The sequence below is a fragment of the Oncorhynchus mykiss genome, chromosome 15 (genome assembly GCF_013265735.2).
Source record: "Oncorhynchus mykiss isolate Arlee chromosome 15, USDA_OmykA_1.1, whole genome shotgun sequence".
Lineage (NCBI taxonomy): Eukaryota > Metazoa > Chordata > Actinopteri > Salmoniformes > Salmonidae > Oncorhynchus > Oncorhynchus mykiss.
The window spans coordinates 74,305,790-74,327,324 of record NC_048579.1 but is presented as its reverse complement, the minus strand read 5'-3'; the positions used below and the strand labels follow the sequence as shown (position 1 = coordinate 74,327,324).

Here is a 21,535-nt window from a genome sequence, read left to right as displayed (position 1 = left end):
AGAATTACACAGGAGAACAGCGACAAAAAAACACACCAAAACAAACACGACCAATGGATTCCTACTCTCTTATCTAAGAACCTAACATGGGTTCTTCGGCTGTCCCCATAGGAGAACCCTTAGAAGAACCCTTGTTGTTGGTTCTAGGTAGAACCCTTTTGGTTCCGAGCAGAGACGTTTTGGGTTTCATGTAGAAATGGTACTACATGTAACCAAAAAGAGTTTTACCTGGAACCGAAAATGGTTCACAGAGCCGGATAACCCTTTAGGAACCCTCTTTCTAAGAGCGTTAGAAAATGAGATGAGTGTGTGTGTGTGTGTGTGTGTGTGTGTGTGTGTGTGTGTGTGTGTGTGTGTGTGTGTGTGTGTGTCTGTAGGAGCAGCTGACCATGTAGATTGGTCTAGGATAGGTATGTAGTGGGAGGGGATGAGGGGATAGGTAGCTAGAAGGTGGGAGGGGATGAGGATAGGTAGGTAGTGGGAGGGGATGAGGGTAGGTAGGTAGTGGGAGGGGATGAGGATAGGTAGGCAGTGGGAGGGGATGAGGGTAGGTAGGTAGTGGGAGGGGATGAGGATAGGTAGGTAGTGGGAGGGGATGAGGATAGGTAGGTAGTGGGAGGGGATGAGGATAGCTAGGCAGTGGGAGGGGATAGGTAGGTAGTGGGAAGGGATGAGGATAGGTAGGTAGTCAGAGGGGATGAGGATAGGTATGTAGTCGGAGGGGATGAGGATAGGTAGGTTGTCGGAGGGGATGACGATAGCTAGGCAGTGGGAGGGGATGAGGATAGGTAGGCAGTGGGAGGGGATGAGGATAGGTAGGTAGTGGGAGGGGATGAGGATAGGTAGGTAGTGGGAGGGGATGAGGATAGCTAGGTAGTGGGAGGGGATGAGGATAGCTAGGCAGTGGGAGGGGATGAGGATAGGTAGGTAGTGGGAGGGGATGAGGATAGGTAGGTAGTGGGAGGGGATAAGGATAGCTAGGTAGTGGGAGGGGATGAGGATAGCTAGGTAGTGGGAGGGGATGAGGATAGGTAGGTAGTGGGAGGGGATGAGGATAGGTAGGTAGTGGGAAGGGATGAGGATAGGTAGGTAGTGGGAGGGGATGAGGATAGGTAGGTAGTGGGAGGGGATGAGGATAGCTAGGTAGTGGGAGGAGATGAGGATAGGTAGGTAGTGGGAGGGGATGAGGATAGGTAGGTAGTCGGAGGGGATGAGGATAGCTAGGTAGTGGGAGGGGATGAGGATAGGTAGGCAGTGGGAGGGGATGAGGATAGCTAGTCAGTGAGAGGGGATGAGGATAGCTAGGTAGTGGGAGGGCATGAGGATAGGTAGGTAGTCGGAGGGGATGAGGATAGGTAGGTAGTGGGAGGGGATGAGGATAGGTAGGTGTGGTAATAATGGTGTATAACATCACGTATGGGTATCAGTAGTCTACCACAGAGGAGAGGAGGTGCTGGGTGACTGGTCTGCAGACCTGGGTTCAAACTACTTTAAATATTTAAACATGCTTAATATATTGTTGATTGAGTTTGTCTGGCTTAACAGACCAGTAGCACAGTCCTAAAACCGCAAAATCCACCCATCAAACCCCTCTCATCAAACCCCGCCCATCAGACTCCGCCCATCAAACCCCGCCCATCAGACTCCGCCCATCAAACCCCCGCCCATCAGACCCCCGCCCATCAGACCCCGCCCACCAGGCCGCACCCACCAGACCCCGCCCATCAGACCCCACCCATCAAACCCCTCCCACCAGGCCGCACCCATCAGGCGCCGCCAACCGGACTAGAGCAGATGCTGAAAGTATCTGAAAGATGTTGAATAGTGCTTGAACCCAGGTGTGGTTGTCTGGACCCGGCTCTTATACCACGTAATTGGTCTCTGCTGGGATGTCGGCATCGGGAACGTCTTTCACCTCCTTGGCAGAGGAGGAGTGCTGCTGAGGCTTGTGTTTAGGGCCTGATGAGAGACGATGGGTGTTAGAGGCACCTCCTCTGTATCCTGAGACAGAGACAGAGACAGAGAGAGACAGAGAGAGCGAGACAGAGAGAGAGAGAGAGAGAGAGAGAGAGAGAGAGAAAAGGAGGGAGGGAGGGAAAGAGGGGGGTGAGTAGAGAGAATGGGAGGGAGAGAAAGTAGAGAGAGGAGAGAGAGAGGAAGGTGGAAGGTAGAGGCCCTGAGGGGAGCATCACTCACCACTAGTCATGTTTTCCTATTGTTTCTAGTGTTTATAAGCCTCTGTTCTGATCTGGAACCAAATCAACGAGACTACTGACCGCTAGTGACCTAACACCAAACAAACACCAAGAAGTAGCCTTTGTGTGTGTGTGTGTGTGTGACCGTGTGTGTGTGTGTGTGTGTGTGTGTGTGTGTGACCGTGATCTGATATGTTGCAGGTTTGTTTATTTTTATTTAACCTTTTATTTAACCTTTTATTTAACCTTTTATTTAACTAGGCAAGTCAGTTAAGAATTCTTATTTAATAATGACGGCCTACATCGGGCCAAACCCGATCGAGCGCAGCCCTATGGGACTCCCAATCATGGCCGGTTGTGTTACAGCCTGGATTCGAACCAGGGTGTCTGTAGTGACACCTCTAGCACTGAGACGCAGTGCCTTTAGACCGCAGCGCCACTCGGGAGCCCAAACATCTGGCCTGGTGTTTTCCTCAGAGGCTCAACGAACAGCAGAGAAACTAACAACTCAAAGTGTAGAGTGGAGTTGAGCTTCTCAGAGCCCAAGCCTCTTCTTCATTCATGCTGAGCTTCTCAGAGCCCAAGCCTCTTCTTCATTCAATGCTGAGCTTCTCAGAGCCCAAGCCTCTTCTTCATTCATGCTGAGCTTCTCAGAGCCCAAGCCTCTTCTTCATTCATGCTGAGCTTCTCAGAGCCCAAGCCTCTTCTTCATTCATGCTGAGCTTCTCAGAGCCCGAGCCTCTTCTTCATTCAATGCTGAGCTTCTCAGAGCCCGAGCCTCTTCTTCATTCAATGCTGAGCTTCTCAGAGCCCGAGCCTCTTCTTCATTCATGCTGAGCTTCTCAGAGCCCGAGCCTCTTCTTCATTCATGCTGAGCTTCTCAGAGCCCAAGCCTCTTCTTCATTCAATGCTTCTATGAGCTGAACCCAAGTCAACGTGGTGTTGAGTTACCCTATTCCCTGGCCTATGGTACACTAATTACCACCAGGCCTCATACGGCTCTGGTCGAACGTGGTGCACTATATATATAGGGAATAGGGTGCCCATTAAGGACAGCCTAAATCACTGTGGTGTTGCGTTACCGTGGGATTACATGTGATCCATCACCCTACAGGTGGCAGGCGACTGCCAGGGCTACATCCCAAATGGAACCCTATTCCCTACATGGCGCTCAGAGCTCTATTAACCCTCATCAAAAGTTCTGCACTATGTAGGGAATAGGGTGCCATTTGGGATGCCACCTTGGGAAAGTGGCTTTATGAGGGGGGGGGGGTATTAGGGACTCGGCTTTGTAATGTGATTGTGTTACTAAACCACTAAACTCACTCTATTACAGTGATACTAAACTCACTCTACTACAGTGTTACTAAACTCACTCTATTACAGTGATACTAAACTCACTCTATTACAGTGTTACTAAACTCAATCTATTACAGTGTTACTAAACTCACTCTATTACAGTGTTACTAAACTCACTCTACTACAGTGTTACTAAACTCACTCTACTACAGTGTTACTAAACTCACTCTACTACAGTGTTACTAAACCACTAAACTCACTCTATTACAGTGTTACTAAACTCACTCTACTACAGTGTTACTAAACTCACTCTATTACAGTGTTACTAAACTCACTCTACTACAGTGTTACTAAACTCACTCTATTACAGTGTTACTAAATCACTAAACTCACTCTACTACAGTGTTACTAAACTCACTCTACTACAGTGTTACTAAACTCACTCTATTACAGTGTTACTAAACTCACTCTATTACAGTGTTACTAAATCACTAAACTCACTCTACTACAGTGTCACTAAACTCACTCTATTACAGTGTTACTAAACTCACTCTATTACAGTGTTACTAAACTCACTCTACTACAGTGTAACTAAACCACTAAACTCACTCTACTACAGTGTTACTAAACTCACTCTATTACAGTGTTACTAAACTCACTCTACTACAGTGTTATTAAACTCACTCTATTACAGTGTTACTAAACTCACTCTACTACAGTGTTACTAAACTCACTCTATTACAGTGTTACTAAACTCACTCTACTACAGTGTTACTAAACCACTAAACTCACTCTATTACCGTGTTACTAAATCACTAAACTCACTCTATTACAGTGTTACTAAATAACTAAACTCACTCTATTACAGTGTTACTAAACTCACTCTACTACAGTGTTACTAAACTCACTCTATTACAGTGTTACTAAACTCACTCTACTACAGTGTTACTAAACCACTAAACTCACTCTATTACAGTGTTACTAAACTCACTCTACTACAGTGTTACTAAACTCACTCTATTACAGTGTTACTAAACTCACTCTACTACAGTGTTACTAAACTCACTCTCCTACAGTGTTACTAAACCACTAAACTCACTCTATTACAGTGTTACTAAACTCACTCTATTACAGTGTTACTAAATCACTAAACTCGCTCTACTACAGTGTTACTAAACTCACTCTACTACAGTGTTACTAAACCACTAAACTCACTCTACTACAGTGTTACTAAACTCACTCTACTACAGTGTTACTAAACTCACTCTACTACAGTGTTACTAAACCACTAAACTCACTCTACTACAGTGTTACTAAACTCACTCTCCTACAGTGTTACTAAACCACTAAACTCACTCTACTACAGTGTTACTAAACTCACTCTATTACAGTGTTACTAAACTCACTCTATTACAGTGTTACTAAACTCACTCTACTACAGTGTTACTAAACTCACTCTATTACAGTGTTACTAAATCACTAAACTCACTCTACTACAGTGTTACTAAACTCACTCTATGACAGTGTTACTAAACTCACTCTATTACAGTGTTACTAAACTCACTCTATTACAGTGCTACTAAACTCACTCTATTACAGTGTTACTAAACTCACTCTACTACAGTGTTATTAAACTCACTCTATTACAGTGTTACTAAACTCACTCTATTACAGTGTTACTAAACTCACTCTACTACAGTGTTACTAAACTCACTCTACTACAGTGTTACTAAACTCACTCTATTACAGTGTTACTAAACTCACTCTACTACAGTGTTACTAAACTCACTCTATTACAGTGTTACTAAACTCACTCTACTACAGTGTTATTAAACTCACTCCATTACAGTGTTACTAAACTCACTATATTACAGTGTTACTAAACTCACTCTACTACAGTGTTACTAAACTCACTCTACTACAGTGTTACTAAACTCACTCTATTACAGTGTTACTAAACTCACTCTACTACAGTGTTACTAAACTCACTCTATTACAGTGTTACTAAACTCACTCTATTACAGTGTTACTAAACTCACTCTACTACAGTGTTACTAAACTCACTCTATTACAGTGTTACTAAACTCACTCTACTACAGTGTTACTAAACTCACTCTACTACAGTGTTACTAAACCACTAAACTCACTCTGCTACAGTGTTACTAAACTCACTCTACTACAGTGTTACTAAACTCACTCTGCTACAGTGTTATTAAACTCACTCTTGTTACAGTGGCGTCCGTGCCAGCCCTCCTTACACAGGCACTTGTTGGGTTCCACACAGGTCCCATGGGCTCCACAGCTGGGCTCACAGACAGCTGCACACACACACACACACACACACACACACACACACACACACACACACACACACAGTCAGGATACACACACGGTCAGACATACACACATTGTCAGAGACACACATTGTCAGACACATATTGTCAGAGACACATATTGTCAGAGACATATTGTCAGAGACACATTATCAGAGACACATTATCAGAGAGACATTATCAGACACATATTGTCAGAGACACATATTGTCAGAGACATATTGTCAGAGACATATTGTCGGAGACACATTATCAGAGACACATTATCAGAGACATATTGTCAGAGACACATATTGTCAGAGACACATTGTCAGAGACACATTGTCAGAGACACATTATCAGAGACACACATTGTCAGAGACACATATTGTCAGGGACACACATCATCAGACACACATACATATTCTGACACATGCTAACATGACTTTATGATACAAAACACAACATGGCACTGTCACATTCTTCCATACTACATGTCACGTGTCCATTATATTCCCTCAGTTCGTCCCGAGGCGGGAGCCGTGTCCGGGGTGGGGGGTTTAGACTTACCCTTGGAACACAGGTCGCCGTGGAAACCCTTGTCACATTTGCATTTGTTTTTCCCAGTGCACTTCCCTCCGTTCCTGCAGGGCTGGAGACATTTACCTGGACGACACAGACACATGTAGAGTACTACTCGTCTATACTGTACAGTTAGACACGGGACAGGCTCACATGTAGAGTACTACTCATCTACACTGTACAGTTAAACCCAAGGCCTCAGCCTACCGATTTGGCTATAAAAAAAATCTATATTTAACATGCTTTTTTTTTAAGTCTAGGAATAGGATTCTTCTTGGCTCCGGGAAACTGTTCCAAGTTGATATTTATTATAATATTGTAGACGTACATTACTTTCGGTGTGGAAGACCGAATGGCATGTACTGTACATGCTTGTTTTAGACATTCTGTGGGTCAAACGATCAATTACCCCTGATCCCCCCCCCCCCCCAGGGGTTTAATACAGGTGATCGTATATCCCGAATAGTACACTATTCTCTACTTAGTGCACTACTTTTGACCAGGGCCCTATGGGAATTAGGGTGCATTTTGGGACGCAAACGGAGGTAGAAATGGACAGTAAGAGAAGTGGAGGTGGAAACAGGAAATCAACCTCTTTTTAATAACACAGTTTCCCCGCTGAGAGCAGAGACGTCTGAGAGATTAGGTTAACGCCTCCATATTAGATCAACCTCTTCCTGAGTCTCACACATATCAATGACATTCATATATCCCTGGAGCACAGACAATCAGGGGGGACGCTAGGAAGAAAATAATGAGAGAGAGAGAGAGAGAGAGAGAGAGAGAGAGAGAGAGAGAGAGACAGACAGACAGACAGACAGACAGACAGACAGACAGACAGACAGACAGACAGACAGACAGAGAGAGAGAGAGAGAGAAAGAGACAGAGACAGAGACAGAGAGAGAGAGAGAGACACAAGGAGAGAGAAAGACAGAGAGAGAGAGAGAGAGACACAGAGAGAGAAAGACAGAGAGAAAGAGAGACAGAGAGAGAGAGAGAGAGAGAGAGAGAGAGAGAGAGAGAGAGAGAGAGAGAGAGAGAGAGAGACACAGAGAGAGACACAGAGAGAGACACAGAGAGAGAAAGACAGAGAGAGAAAGACAGAGAGAGAGAGAGAGACACACGGAGAGAGAAAGACAGAGAGAAAGAGAGACAGAGAGAGAGAGAGAGAGAGAGAGAGAGAGAGAGAGAGAGAGACACAGAGAGAGACACAGAGAGAGACACAGAGAGAGAAAGACAGAGAGAGAAAGACAGAGAGAGAGAGAGAGACAAGCGGAGAGAGAAAGACAGAGAGAAAGAGAGACAGAGAGAGAGAGAGAGAGAGAGAGAGAGAGAGAGACAGAGAGACAGAGACACACAGAGAGACACAGAGAGAGAAAGACAGAGAGAGAGAGAGAGAGAGAGAGACACACGGAGAGAGAAAGACAGAGAGAAAGAGAGACAGAGAGAGAAAGACAGAGAGAGAGAGAGAGAGAGAGAGAGAGAGAGAGAGAGAGAGAGAGAGAGAGAAAATAAGAAAGAAGTTCTCAGAGTTCAATCAAAGCCTGTTTAAACTTCACAGAGGCTTACTGCGATATCGTTTACCGACAGAGGGCGGCATTTGGGATATGTAAACTAGCTGTGTTTTAAGTCTTTACATTGTTTGGCTGTACACCGCCAGCCTGCCCTTCTGACTGGGAACTGGAGATCACCAGCCTGCCCCTCCCTTCTGACTGGGAACTGGAGACCACCAGCCTGCCCCTCCCTTCTGACTGGGAACTGGAGACCACCAGCCTGCCCTTCTGACTGGGAACTGGAGCTCACCAGCCTGCCCTTCTGACTGGGAACTGGAGACCACCAGCCTGCCCTTCTGACTGGGAACTGGAGCTCACCAGCCTGCCCTGCCCTTCTGACTGGGAACTGGAGATCACCAGCCTGCCCTTCTGACTGGGAACTAGAGATCACCAGCCCGCCCTTCTGACTGGGAACTGGAGATCACCAGCCTGCCCTTCTGACTGGGAACTGGATATGACCAGCCTGCCCTTCTGACTGGGAACTGGAGATCACCAGCCTGCCCTTCTGACTGGGAACTGGAGATCACCAGCCTGCCCTTCTGACTGGGAACAGGAGATCACCAGCCTGCCCTTCTGACTGGGAACTGAAGATCACCAGCCTGCCCTTCTGACTGGGAACTGTAGATCACCAGCCTGGCCTTCTGACTGGGAACTGGAGATCCCCAGCCTGCCCTTCTGACTGGGAACTGGAGATCACCAGCCTGCCCTTCTGACTGGGAACTGGAGATCACCAGCCTGCCCTTCTGACTGGGAACTGGAGATCACCAGCCTGCCCTTCTGACTGGGAACTGGAGATCACCAGCCTGCCCTTCTGACTGGGAACTGGAGATCACCAGCCTGCCCTTCTGACTGGGAAATAGAGATCACCAGCCCGCCCTTCTGACTGGGAACTAGAGATCACCAGCCTGCCCTTCTGACTGGGAACTGGAGATCACCAGCCTGCCCTGCCCTTCTGACTGGGAACTGGAGATCACCAGCCTGCCCTTCTGACTGGGAACTGGAGATCACCAGCCTGCGCTTCTGATTGGGAACTGGAGATCACCAGCCTTCCCCGCCCTTCTGACTGGGAACTGAAGATCACCAGCCTGCCCTTCTGACTGGGAACTGGAGATCACCAGCCTGCCCTGCCCTTCTGACTGGGAACTGGAGATCACCAGCCTGCCCTTCTGACTGGGAACTGGAGATCACCAGCCTGCCCTTCTGACTGGGAACTGGAGATCACCAGCCTGCCCTTCTGACTGGGAACTGTAGATCACCAGCCTGGCCTTCTGACTGGGAACTGGAGATCACCAGCCTGCCCTTCTGACTGGGAAATGGAGATCACCAGCCTGCCCTTCTGACTGGGAACTGGAGATCACCAGCCTGCCCTTCTGACTAGGAACTGGAGATCACCAGCCTGCCCTTCTGACTGGGAACTAGAGATCACCAGCCTGCCCTTCTGACTGGGAACTGGAGATGACCAGCCTGCCCCACCCTTCTGACTGGGAACTGGAGATCACCAGCCTGCCCTTCTGACTGGGAACTGGAGATCACCAGCCTGCCCTTCTGACTGGGAACTGGAGATCACCAGCCTGCCCTTATGACTGGGAACTGGAGATCACCAGCCTGCCCTTCTGACTGGGAACTGGAGATCACCCAGCCTGGCCCTTCTGACTGGGAACTAGAGATCACCAGCCCGCCCTTCTAACTGGGAACTGGAGATCACCAGCCTGCCCTTCTGACTGGGAACTGGAGATCACCAGCCTGCCCTTCTGACTGGGAACTGGATATGACCAGCCTGCCCTTCTGACTGGGAACTGGAGATCACCAGCCTGCCCTTCTGACTGGGAACTGGATATGACCAGCCTGCCCTTCTGACTGGGAACTGGAGATCACCAGCCTGCCCTTCTGACTGGGAACTGTAGATAACCAGCCTGGCCTTCTGACTGGGAACTGGAGATCACCAGCCTGCCCTTCTGACTGGGAACTGGAGATCACCAGCCTGCCCCACCCTTCTGACTGGGAACTGGAGATCACCAGCCTGGCCTTCTGACTGGGAACTGGAGATCACCAGCCTGCCCTTCTGACTGGGAAATGGAGATCACCAGCCTGCCCTTCTGACTGGGAACTGGAGATCACCAGCCTGCCCTTCTGACTAGGAACTGGAGATCACCAGCCTGCCCTTCTGACTGGGAACTAGAGATCACCAGCCTGCCCTTCTGACTGGGAACTGGAGATGACCAGCCTGCCCCACCCTTCTGACTGGGAACTGGAGATCACCAGCCTGCCCTTCTGACTGGGAACTGGAGATCACCAGCCTGCCCTTCTGACTGGGAACTGGAGATCACCAGCCTGCCCTTATGACTGGGAACTGGAGATCACCAGCCTGCCCTTCTGACTGGGAACTGGAGATCACCCAGCCTGGCCCTTCTGACTGGGAACTAGAGATCACCAGCCCGCCCTTCTAACTGGGAACTGGAGATCACCAGCCTGCCCTTCTGACTGGGAACTGGAGATCACCAGCCTGCCCTTCTGACTGGGAACTGGATATGACCAGCCTGCCCTTCTGACTGGGAACTGGAGATCACCAGCCTGCCCTTCTGACTGGGAACTGTAGATAACCAGCCTGGCCTTCTGACTGGGAACTGGAGATCACCAGCCTGCCCTTCTGACTGGGAACTGGAGATCACCAGCCTGCCCTTCTGACTGGGAACTGGAGATCACCAGCCTGCCCTTCTGACTGGGAACTGGAGATCACCAGCCTGCCCTTCTGACTGGGAACTAGAGATCACCAGCCTGCCCTTCTGACTGGGAACTGGAGATGACCAGCCTGCCCCGCCCTTCTGACTGGGAACTGGAGATCACCAGCCTGCCCTTCTGACTGGGAACTGGAGATCACCAGCCTGCCCTTCTGACTGGGAACTGGATATGACCAGCCTGCCCTTCTGACTGGGAACTGGAGATCACCAGCCTGCCCTTCTGACTGGGAACTGGATATGACCAGCCTGCCCTTCTGACTGGGAACTGGAGATCACCAGCCTGCCCTTCTGACTGGGAACTGTAGATAACCAGCCTGGCCTTCTGACTGGGAACTGGAGATCACCAGCCTGCCCTTCTGACTGGGAACTGGAGATCACCAGCCTGCCCCACCCTTCTGACTGGGAACTGGAGATCACCAGCCTGGCCTTCTGACTGGGAACTGGAGATCACCAGCCTGCCCTTCTGACTGGGAAATGGAGATCACCAGCCTGCCCTTCTGACTGGGAACTGGAGATCACCAGCCTGCCCTTCTGACTAGGAACTGGAGATCACCAGCCTGCCCTTCTGACTGGGAACTAGAGATCACCAGCCTGCCCTTCTGACTGGGAACTGGAGATGACCAGCCTGCCCCACCCTTCTGACTGGGAACTGGAGATCACCAGCCTGCCCTTCTGACTGGGAACTGGAGATCACCAGCCTGCCCTTCTGACTGGGAACTGGAGATCACCAGCCTGCCCTTATGACTGGGAACTGGAGATCACCAGCCTGCCCTTCTGACTGGGAACTGGAGATCACCCAGCCTGGCCCTTCTGACTGGGAACTAGAGATCACCAGCCCGCCCTTCTAACTGGGAACTGGAGATCACCAGCCTGCCCTTCTGACTGGGAACTGGAGATCACCAGCCTGCCCTTCTGACTGGGAACTGGATATGACCAGCCTGCCCTTCTGACTGGGAACTGGAGATCACCAGCCTGCCCTTCTGACTGGGAACTGTAGATAACCAGCCTGGCCTTCTGACTGGGAACTGGAGATCACCAGCCTGCCCTTCTGACTGGGAACTGGAGATCACCAGCCTGCCCTTCTGACTGGGAACTGGAGATCACCAGCCTGCCCTTCTGACTGGGAACTGGAGATCACCAGCCTGCCCTTCTGACTGGGAACTAGAGATCACCAGCCTGCCCTTCTGACTGGGAACTGGAGATGACCAGCCTGCCCCGCCCTTCTGACTGGGAACTGGAGATCACCAGCCTGCCCTTCTGACTGGGAACTGGAGATCACCAGCCTGCCCTGCCCTTCTGACTGGGAAATGGAGATCACCAGCCTGCCCTTCTGACTGGGAACTGGAGATCACCAGCCTGCCCTGCCCTTCTGACTGGGAAATGGAGATCACCAGCCTGCCCTTCTGACTGGGAACTGGAGATCACCAGCCTGCCCTTCTGACTGGGAACTGGAGATCACCAGCCTGCCCTTCTGACTGGGAACTGAAGATCACTAGCCTGCCCTTCTGACTGGGAACTGGAGATCACCAGCCTGCCCTGCCCTTCTGACTGGGAACTGGAGATCACCAGCCTGCCCTTCTGACTGGGAACTGGAGATCACCAGCCTGCCCTTCTGACTGGGAACTGGAGATCACCAGCCTGCCCTTCTGACTGGGAACTGGAGATCACCAGCCTGCCCTTCTGACTGGGAACTGGAGATCACCAGCCTGCCCTTCTGACTGGGAACTGGAGATCACCAGCCTGCCCTTCTGACTGGGAACTGGAGACCACCAGCCTGCCCTTCTGACTGGGAACTGGAGATCACCAGCCTGCCTTTCTGACTGGGAACTGGAGATCACCAGCCTGCCCTTCTGACTGGGAACTGGAGATCACCAGCCTGCCCTTCTGACTGGGAACAGGAGATCACCAGCCTGCCCCGCCCTTCTGACTGGGAACTGGAGATCACCAGCCTGCCCTTCTGACTGGGAACTGGAGATCACCAGCCTGCCCTTCTGATTGGGAACTGGAGATCACCAGCCTGCCCTTCTGACTGGGAACAGGAGATCACCAGCCTGCCCCGCCCTTCTGACTGGGAACTGGAGATCATCAGCCTGCCCTTCCCTTCTGACTGGGAACTGGAGATCACCAGCCTGCCCTTCTGACTGGGAACTGGAGATCACCAGCCTGCCCTTATGACTGGGAACTGGAGATCACCAGCCTGCCCTTCTGACTGGGAACTGGAGATCACCCAGCCTGGCCCTTCTGACTGGGAACTAGAGATCACCAGCCCGCCCTTCTAACTGGGAACTGGAGATCACCAGCCTGCCCTTCTGACTGGGAACTGGAGATCACCAGCCTGCCCTTCTGACTGGGAACTGGATATGACCAGCCTGCCCTTCTGACTGGGAACTGGAGATCACCAGCCTGCCCTTCTGACTGGGAACTGTAGATAACCAGCCTGGCCTTCTGACTGGGAACTGGAGATCACCAGCCTGCCCTTCTGACTGGGAACTGGAGATCACCAGCCTGCCCTTCTGACTGGGAACTGGAGATCACCAGCCTGCCCTTCTGACTGGGAACTGGAGATCACCAGCCTGCCCTTCTGACTGGGAACTAGAGATCACCAGCCTGCCCTTCTGACTGGGAACTGGAGATGACCAGCCTGCCCCGCCCTTCTGACTGGGAACTGGAGATCACCAGCCTGCCCTTCTGACTGGGAACTGGAGATCACCAGCCTGCCCTGCCCTTCTGACTGGGAAATGGAGATCACCAGCCTGCCCTTCTGACTGGGAACTGGAGATCACCAGCCTGCCCTGCCCTTCTGACTGGGAAATGGAGATCACCAGCCTGCCCTTCTGACTGGGAACTGGAGATCACCAGCCTGCCCTTCTGACTGGGAACTGGAGATCACCCAGCCTGGCCCTTCTGACTGGGAACTAGAGATCACCAGCCCGCCCTTCTAACTGGGAACTGGAGATCACCAGCCTGCCCTTCTGACTGGGAACTGGAGATCACCAGCCTGCCCTTCTGACTGGGAACTGGATATGACCAGCCTGCCCTTCTGACTGGGAACTGGAGATCACCAGCCTGCCCTTCTGACTGGGAACTGAAGATCACTAGCCTGCCCTTCTGACTGGGAACTGGAGATCACCAGCCTGCCCTGCCCTTCTGACTGGGAACTGGAGATCACCAGCCTGCCCTTCTGACTGGGAACTGGAGATCACCAGCCTGCCCTTCTGACTGGGAACTGGAGATCACCAGCCTGCCCTTCTGACTGGGAACTGGAGATCACCAGCCTGCCCTTCTGACTGGGAACTGGAGATCACCAGCCTGCCCTTCTGACTGGGAACTGGAGATCACCAGCCTGCCCTTCTGACTGGGAACTGGAGACCACCAGCCTGCCCTTCTGACTGGGAACTGGAGATCACCAGCCTGCCTTTCTGACTGGGAACTGGAGATCACCAGCCTGCCCTTCTGACTGGGAACTGGAGATCACCAGCCTGCCCTTCTGACTGGGAACAGGAGATCACCAGCCTGCCCCGCCCTTCTGACTGGGAACTGGAGATCACCAGCCTGCCCTTCTGACTGGGAACTGGAGATCACCAGCCTGCCCTTCTGATTGGGAACTGGAGATCACCAGCCTGCCCTTCTGACTGGGAACAGGAGATCACCAGCCTGCCCCGCCCTTCTGACTGGGAACTGGAGATCATCAGCCTGCCCTTCCCTTCTGACTGGGAACTGGAGATCACCAGCCTGCCCTTCTGACTGGGAACTGGAGATCACCAGCCTGCCCTTATGACTGGGAACTGGAGATCACCAGCCTGCCCTTCTGACTGGGAACTGGAGATCACCCAGCCTGGCCCTTCTGACTGGGAACTAGAGATCACCAGCCCGCCCTTCTAACTGGGAACTGGAGATCACCAGCCTGCCCTTCTGACTGGGAACTGGAGATCACCAGCCTGCCCTTCTGACTGGGAACTGGAGATCACCAGCCTGCCCTTCTGACTGGGAACTGGAGATCACCAGCCTGCCCTTCTGACTGGGAACTGTAGATAACCAGCCTGGCCTTCTGACTGGGAACTGGAGATCACCAGCCTGCCCTTCTGACTGGGAACTGGAGATCACCAGCCTGCCCTTCTGACTGGGAACTGGAGATCACCAGCCTGCCCTTCTGACTGGGAACTGGAGATCACCAGCCTGCCCTTCTGACTGGGAACTAGAGATCACCAGCCTGCCCTTCTGACTGGGAACTGGAGATGACCAGCCTGCCCCGCCCTTCTGACTGGGAACTGGAGATCACCAGCCTGCCCTTCTGACTGGGAACTGGAGATCACCAGCCTGCCCTGCCCTTCTGACTGGGAAATGGAGATCACCAGCCTGCCCTTCTGACTGGGAACTGGAGATCACCAGCCTGCCCTGCCCTTCTGACTGGGAAATGGAGATCACCAGCCTGCCCTTCTGACTGGGAACTGGAGATCACCAGCCTGCCCTTCTGACTGGGAACTGGATATGACCAGCCTGCCCTTCTGACTGGGAACTGGAGATCACCAGCCTGCCCTTCTGACTGGGAACTGTAGATAACCAGCCTGGCCTTCTGACTGGGAACTGGAGATCACCAGCCTGCCCTTCTGACTGGGAACTGGAGATCACCAGCCTGCCCTTCTGACTGGGAACTGGAGATCACCAGCCTGCCCTTCTGACTGGGAACTGGAGATCACCAGCCTGCCCTTCTGACTGGGAACTAGAGATCACCAGCCTGCCCTTCTGACTGGGAACTGGAGATGACCAGCCTGCCCCGCCCTTCTGACTGGGAACTGGAGATCACCAGCCTGCCCTTCTGACTGGGAACTGGAGATCACCAGCCTGCCCTGCCCTTCTGACTGGGAAATGGAGATCACCAGCCTGCCCTTCTGACTGGGAACTGGAGATCACCAGCCTGCCCTGCCCTTCTGACTGGGAAATGGAGATCACCAGCCTGCCCTTCTAACTGGGAACTGGAGATCACCAGCCTGCCCTTCTGACTGGGAACTGGAGATCACCAGCCTGCCCTTCTGACTGGGAACTGGATATGACCAGCCTGCCCTTCTGACTGGGAACTGGAGATCACCAGCCTGCCCTTCTGACTGGGAACTGAAGATCACTAGCCTGCCCTTCTGACTGGGAACTGGAGATCACCAGCCTGCCCTGCCCTTCTGACTGGGAACTGGAGATCACCAGCCTGCCCTTCTGACTGGGAACTGGAGATCACCAGCCTGCCCTTCTGACTGGGAACTGGAGATCACCAGCCTGCCCTTCTGACTGGGAACTGGAGATCACCAGCCTGCCCTTCTGACTGGGAACTGGAGATCACCAGCCTGCCCTTCTGACTGGGAACTGGAGATCACCAGCCTGCCCTTCTGACTGGGAACTGGAGACCACCAGCCTGCCCTTCTGACTGGGAACTGGAGATCACCAGCCTGCCTTTCTGACTGGGAACTGGAGATCACCAGCCTGCCCTTCTGACTGGGAACTGGAGATCACCAGCCTGCCCTTCTGACTGGGAACAGGAGATCACCAGCCTGCCCCGCCCTTCTGACTGGGAACTGGAGATCACCAGCCTGCCCTTCTGACTGGGAACTGGAGATCACCAGCCTGCCCTTCTGATTGGGAACTGGAGATCACCAGCCTGCCCTTCTGACTGGGAACAGGAGATCACCAGCCTGCCCCGCCCTTCTGACTGGGAACTGGAGATCATCAGCCTGCCCTTCCCTTCTGACTGGGAACTGGAGATCACCAGCCTGCCCTTCTGACTGGGAACTGGAGATCACCAGCCTGCCCTTATGACTGGGAACTGGAGATCACCAGCCTGCCCTTCTGACTGGGAACTGGAGATCACCCAGCCTGGCCCTTCTGACTGGGAACTAGAGATCACCAGCCCGCCCTTCTAACTGGGAACTGGAGATCACCAGCCTGCCCTTCTGACTGGGAACTGGAGATCACCAGCCTGCCCTTCTGACTGGGAACTGGATATGACCAGCCTGCCCTTCTGACTGGGAACTGGAGATCACCAGCCTGCCCTTCTGACTGGGAACTGTAGATAACCAGCCTGGCCTTCTGACTGGGAACTGGAGATCACCAGCCTGCCCTTCTGACTGGGAACTGGAGATCACCAGCCTGCCCTTCTGACTGGGAACTGGAGATCACCAGCCTGCCCTTCTGACTGGGAACTGGAGATCACCAGCCTGCCCTTCTGACTGGGAACTAGAGATCACCAGCCTGCCCTTCTGACTGGGAACTGGAGATGACCAGCCTGCCCCGCCCTTCTGACTGGGAACTGGAGATCACCAGCCTGCCCTTCTGACTGGGAACTGGAGATCACCAGCCTGCCCTGCCCTTCTGACTGGGAAATGGAGATCACCAGCCTGCCCTTCTGACTGGGAACTGGAGATCACCAGCCTGCCCTGCCCTTCTGACTGGGAAATGGAGATCACCAGCCTGCCCTTCTGACTGGGAACTGGAGATCACCAGCCTGCCCTTCTGACTGGGAACTGGAGATCACCAGCCTGCCCTTCTGACTGGGAACTGAAGATCACTAGCCTGCCCTTCTGACTGGGAACTGGAGATCACCAGCCTGCCCTGCCCTTCTGACTGGGAACTGGAGATCACCAGCCTGCCCTTCTGACTGGGAACTGGAGATCACCAGCCTGCCCTTCTGACTGGGAACTGGAGATCACCAGCCTGCCCTTCTGACTGGGAACTGGAGATCACCAGCCTGCCCTTCTGACTGGGAACTGGAGATCACCAGCCTGCCCTTCTGACTGGGAAATGGAGATCACCAGCCTGCCCTTCTGACTGGGAACTGGAGACCACCAGCCTGCCCTTCTGACTGGGAACTGGAGATCACCAGCCTGCCTTTCTGACTGGGAACTGGAGATCACCAGCCTGCCCTTCTGACTGGGAACTGGAGATCACCAGCCTGCCCTTCTGACTGGGAACAGGAGATCACCAGCCTGCCCCGCCCTTCTGACTGGGAACTGGAGATCACCAGCCTGCCCTTCTGACTGGGAACTGGAGATCACCAGCCTGCCCTTCTGATTGGGAACTGGAGATCACCAGCCTGCCCTTCTGACTGGGAACAGGAGATCACCAGCCTGCCCCGCCCTTCTGACTGGGAACTGGAGATCACCAGCCTGCCCTTCTGACTGGGAACTGGAGATCACCAGCCTGCCCTTCTGACTGGGAACAGGAGATCACCAGCCTGCCCCGCCCTTCTGACTGGGAACTGGAGATCACCAGCCTGCCCTTCTGACTGGGAACTGGAGATCACCAGCCTGCCCTTCTGATTGGGAACTGGAGATCACCAGCCTGCCCTTCTGACTGGGAACAGGAGATCACCAGCCTGCCCCGCCCTTCTGACTGGGAACTGGAGATCATCAGCCTGCCCTTCCCTTCTGACTGGGAACTGGAGATCACCAGCCTGCCCTTCTGACTGGGAACTGGAGATCACCAGCCTGCCCTTATGACTGGGAACTGGAGATCACCAGCCTGCCCTTCTGACTGGGAACTGGAGATCACCCAGCCTGGCCCTTCTGACTGGGAACTAGAGATCACCAGCCCGCCCTTCTAACTGGGAACTGGAGATCACCAGCCTGCCCTTCTGACTGGGAACTGGAGATCACCAGCCTGCCCTTCTGACTGGGAACTGGATATGACCAGCCTGCCCTTCTGACTGGGAACTGGAGATCACCAGCCTGCCCTTCTGACTGGGAACTGTAGATAACCAGCCTGGCCTTCTGACTGGGAACTGGAGATCACCAGCCTGCCCTTCTGACTGGGAACTGGAGATCACCAGCCTGCCCTTCTGACTGGGAACTGGAGATCACCAGCCTGCCCTTCTGACTGGGAACTGGAGATCACCAGCCTGCCCTTCTGACTGGGAACTAGAGATCACCAGCCTGCCCTTCTGACTGGGAACTGGAGATGACCAGCCTGCCCCGCCCTTCTGACTGGGAACTGGAGATCACCAGCCTGCCCTTCTGACTGGGAACTGGAGATCACCAGCCTGCCCTGCCCTTCTGACTGGGAAATGGAGATCACCAGCCTGCCCTTCTGACTGGGAACTGGAGATCACCAGCCTGCCCTGCCCTTCTGACTGGGAAATGGAGATCACCAGCCTGCCCTTCTGACTGGGAACTGGAGATCACCAGCCTGCCCTTCTGACTGGGAACTGGATATGACCAGCCTGCCCTTCTGACTGGGAACTGGAGATCACCAGCCTGCCCTTCTGACTGGGAACTGTAGATAACCAGCCTGGCCTTCTGACTGGGAACTGGAGATCACCAGCCTGCCCTTCTGACTGGGAACTGGAGATCACCAGCCTGCCCTTCTGACTGGGAACTGGAGATCACCAGCCTGCCCTTCTGACTGGGAACTGGAGATCACCAGCCTGCCCTTCTGACTGGGAACTAGAGATCACCAGCCTGCCCTTCTGACTGGGAACTGGAGATGACCAGCCTGCCCCGCCCTTCTGACTGGGAACTGGAGATCACCAGCCTGCCCTTCTGACTGGGAACTGGAGATCACCAGCCTGCCCTGCCCTTCTGACTGGGAAATGGAGATCACCAGCCTGCCCTTCTGACTGGGAACTGGAGATCACCAGCCTGCCCTTCTGACTGGGAACTGGATATGACCAGCCTGCCCTTCTGACTGGGAACTGGAGATCACCAGCCTGCCCTTCTGACTGGGAACTGAAGATCACTAGCCTGCCCTTCTGACTGGGAACTGGAGATCACCAGCCTGCCCTGCCCTTCTGACTGGGAACTGGAGATCACCAGCCTGCCCTTCTGACTGGGAACTGGAGATCACCAGCCTGCCCTTCTGACTGGGAACTGGAGATCACCAGCCTGCCCTTCTGACTGGGAACTGGAGATCACCAGCCTGCCCTTCTGACTGGGAACTGGAGATCACCAGCCTGCCCTTCTGACTGGGAACTGGAGATCACCAGCCTGCCCTTCTGACTGGGAACTGGAGACCACCAGCCTGCCCTTCTGACTGGGAACTGGAGATCACCAGCCTGCCTTTCTGACTGGGAACTGGAGATCACCAGCCTGCCCTTCTGACTGGGAACTGGAGATCACCAGCCTGCCCTTCTGACTGGGAACAGGAGATCACCAGCCTGCCCCGCCCTTCTGACTGGGAACTGGAGATCACCAGCCTGCCCTTCTGACTGGGAACTGGAGATCACCAGCCTGCCCTTCTGATTGGGAACTGGAGATCACCAGCCTGCCCTTCTGACTGGGAACAGGAGATCACCAGCCTGCCCCGCCCTTCTGACTGGGAACTGGAGATCATCAGCCTGCCCTTCCCTTCTGACTGGGAACTGGAGATCACCAGCCTGCCCTTCTGACTGGGAACTGGAGATCACCAGCCTGCCCTTATGACTGGGAACTGGAGATCACCAGCCTGCCCTTCTGACTGGGAACTGGAGATCACCCAGCCTGGCCCTTCTGACTGGGAACTAGAGATCACCAGCCCGCCCTTCTAACTGGGAACTGGAGATCACCAGCCTGCCCTTCTGACTGGGAACTGGAGATCACCAGCCTGCCCTTCTGACTGGGAACTGGATATGACCAGCCTGCCCTTCTGACTGGGAACTGGAGATCACCAGCCTGCCCTTCTGACTGGGAACTGTAGATAACCAGCCTGGCCTTCTGACTGGGAACTGGAGATCACCAGCCTGCCCTTCTGACTGGGAACTGGAGATCACCAGCCTGCCCTTCTGACTGGGAACTGGAGATCACCAGCCTGCCCTTCTGACTGGGAACTGGAGATCACCAGCCTGCCCTTCTGACTGGGAACTAGAGATCACCAGCCTGCCCTTCTGACTGGGAACTGGAGATGACCAGCCTGCCCCGCCCTTCTGACTGGGAACTGGAGATCACCAGCCTGCCCTTCTGACTGGGAACTGGAGATCACCAGCCTGCCCTTCTGACTGGGAACAGGAGATCACCAGCCTGCCCCGCCCTTCTGACTGGGAACTGGAGATCACCAGCCTGCCCTTCTGACTGGGAACTGGAGATCACCAGCCTGCCCTTCTGATTGGGAACTGGAGATCACCAGCCTGCCCTTCTGACTGGGAACAGGAGATCACCAGCCTGCCCCGCCCTTCTGACTGGGAACTGGAGATCATCAGCCTGCCCTTCCCTTCTGACTGGGAACTGGAGATCACCAGCCTGCCCTTCTGACTGGGAACTGGAGATCACCAGCCTGCCCTTATGACTGGGAACTGGAGATCACCCAGCCTGGCCCTTCTGACTGGGAACTAGAGATCACCAGCCCGCCCTTCTAACTGGGAACTGGAGATCACCAGCCTGCCCTTCTGACTGGGAACTGGAGATCACCAGCCTGCCCTTCTGACTGGGAACTGGATATGACCAGCCTGCCCTTCTGACTGGGAACTGGAGATCACCAGCCTGCCCTTCTGACTGGGAACTGTAGATAACCAGCCTGGCCTTCTGACTGGGAACTGGAGATCACCAGCCTGCCCTTCTGACTGGGAACTGGAGATCACCAGCCTGCCCTTCTGACTGGGAACTGGAGATCACCAGCCTGCCCTTCTGACTGGGAACTGGAGATCACCAGCCTGCCCTTCTGACTGGGAACTAGAGATCACCAGCCTGCCCTTCTGACTGGGAACTGGAGATGACCAGCCTGCCCCGCCCTTCTGACTGGGAACTGGAGATCACCAGCCTGCCCTTCTGACTGGGAACTGGAGATCACCAGCCTGCCCTGCCCTTCTGACTGGGAAATGGAGATCACCAGCCTGCCCTTCTGACTGGGAACTGGAGATCACCAGCCTGCCCTGCCCTTCTGACTGGGAAATGGAGATCACCAGCCT

The 21,535-nt window shown here is 53.5% G+C and overlaps 1 protein-coding gene across 1 annotated transcript in view; it reads right to left on the bottom strand.

The window, feature by feature from the left end:
• Positions 1–1,702: 1,702 nt before the first annotated feature.
• LOC118936538 (wnt inhibitory factor 1-like) overlaps positions 1,703–21,535 on the bottom strand; it is a 68,088-nt gene continuing 48,255 nt past the window's right edge. Inside the window, exons 8-10 of the mRNA XM_036945359.1 lie at positions 6,377–6,472; positions 5,717–5,812; positions 1,703–2,001 (exon numbers count right to left, since the gene is read on the bottom strand). Of these exons, the coding sequence (XP_036801254.1) occupies positions 1,862–2,001; positions 5,717–5,812; positions 6,377–6,472 (332 nt within the window). The 3' untranslated portion in view covers positions 1,703–1,861. The remainder of the gene's footprint in view (positions 2,002–5,716; positions 5,813–6,376; positions 6,473–21,535) is intronic.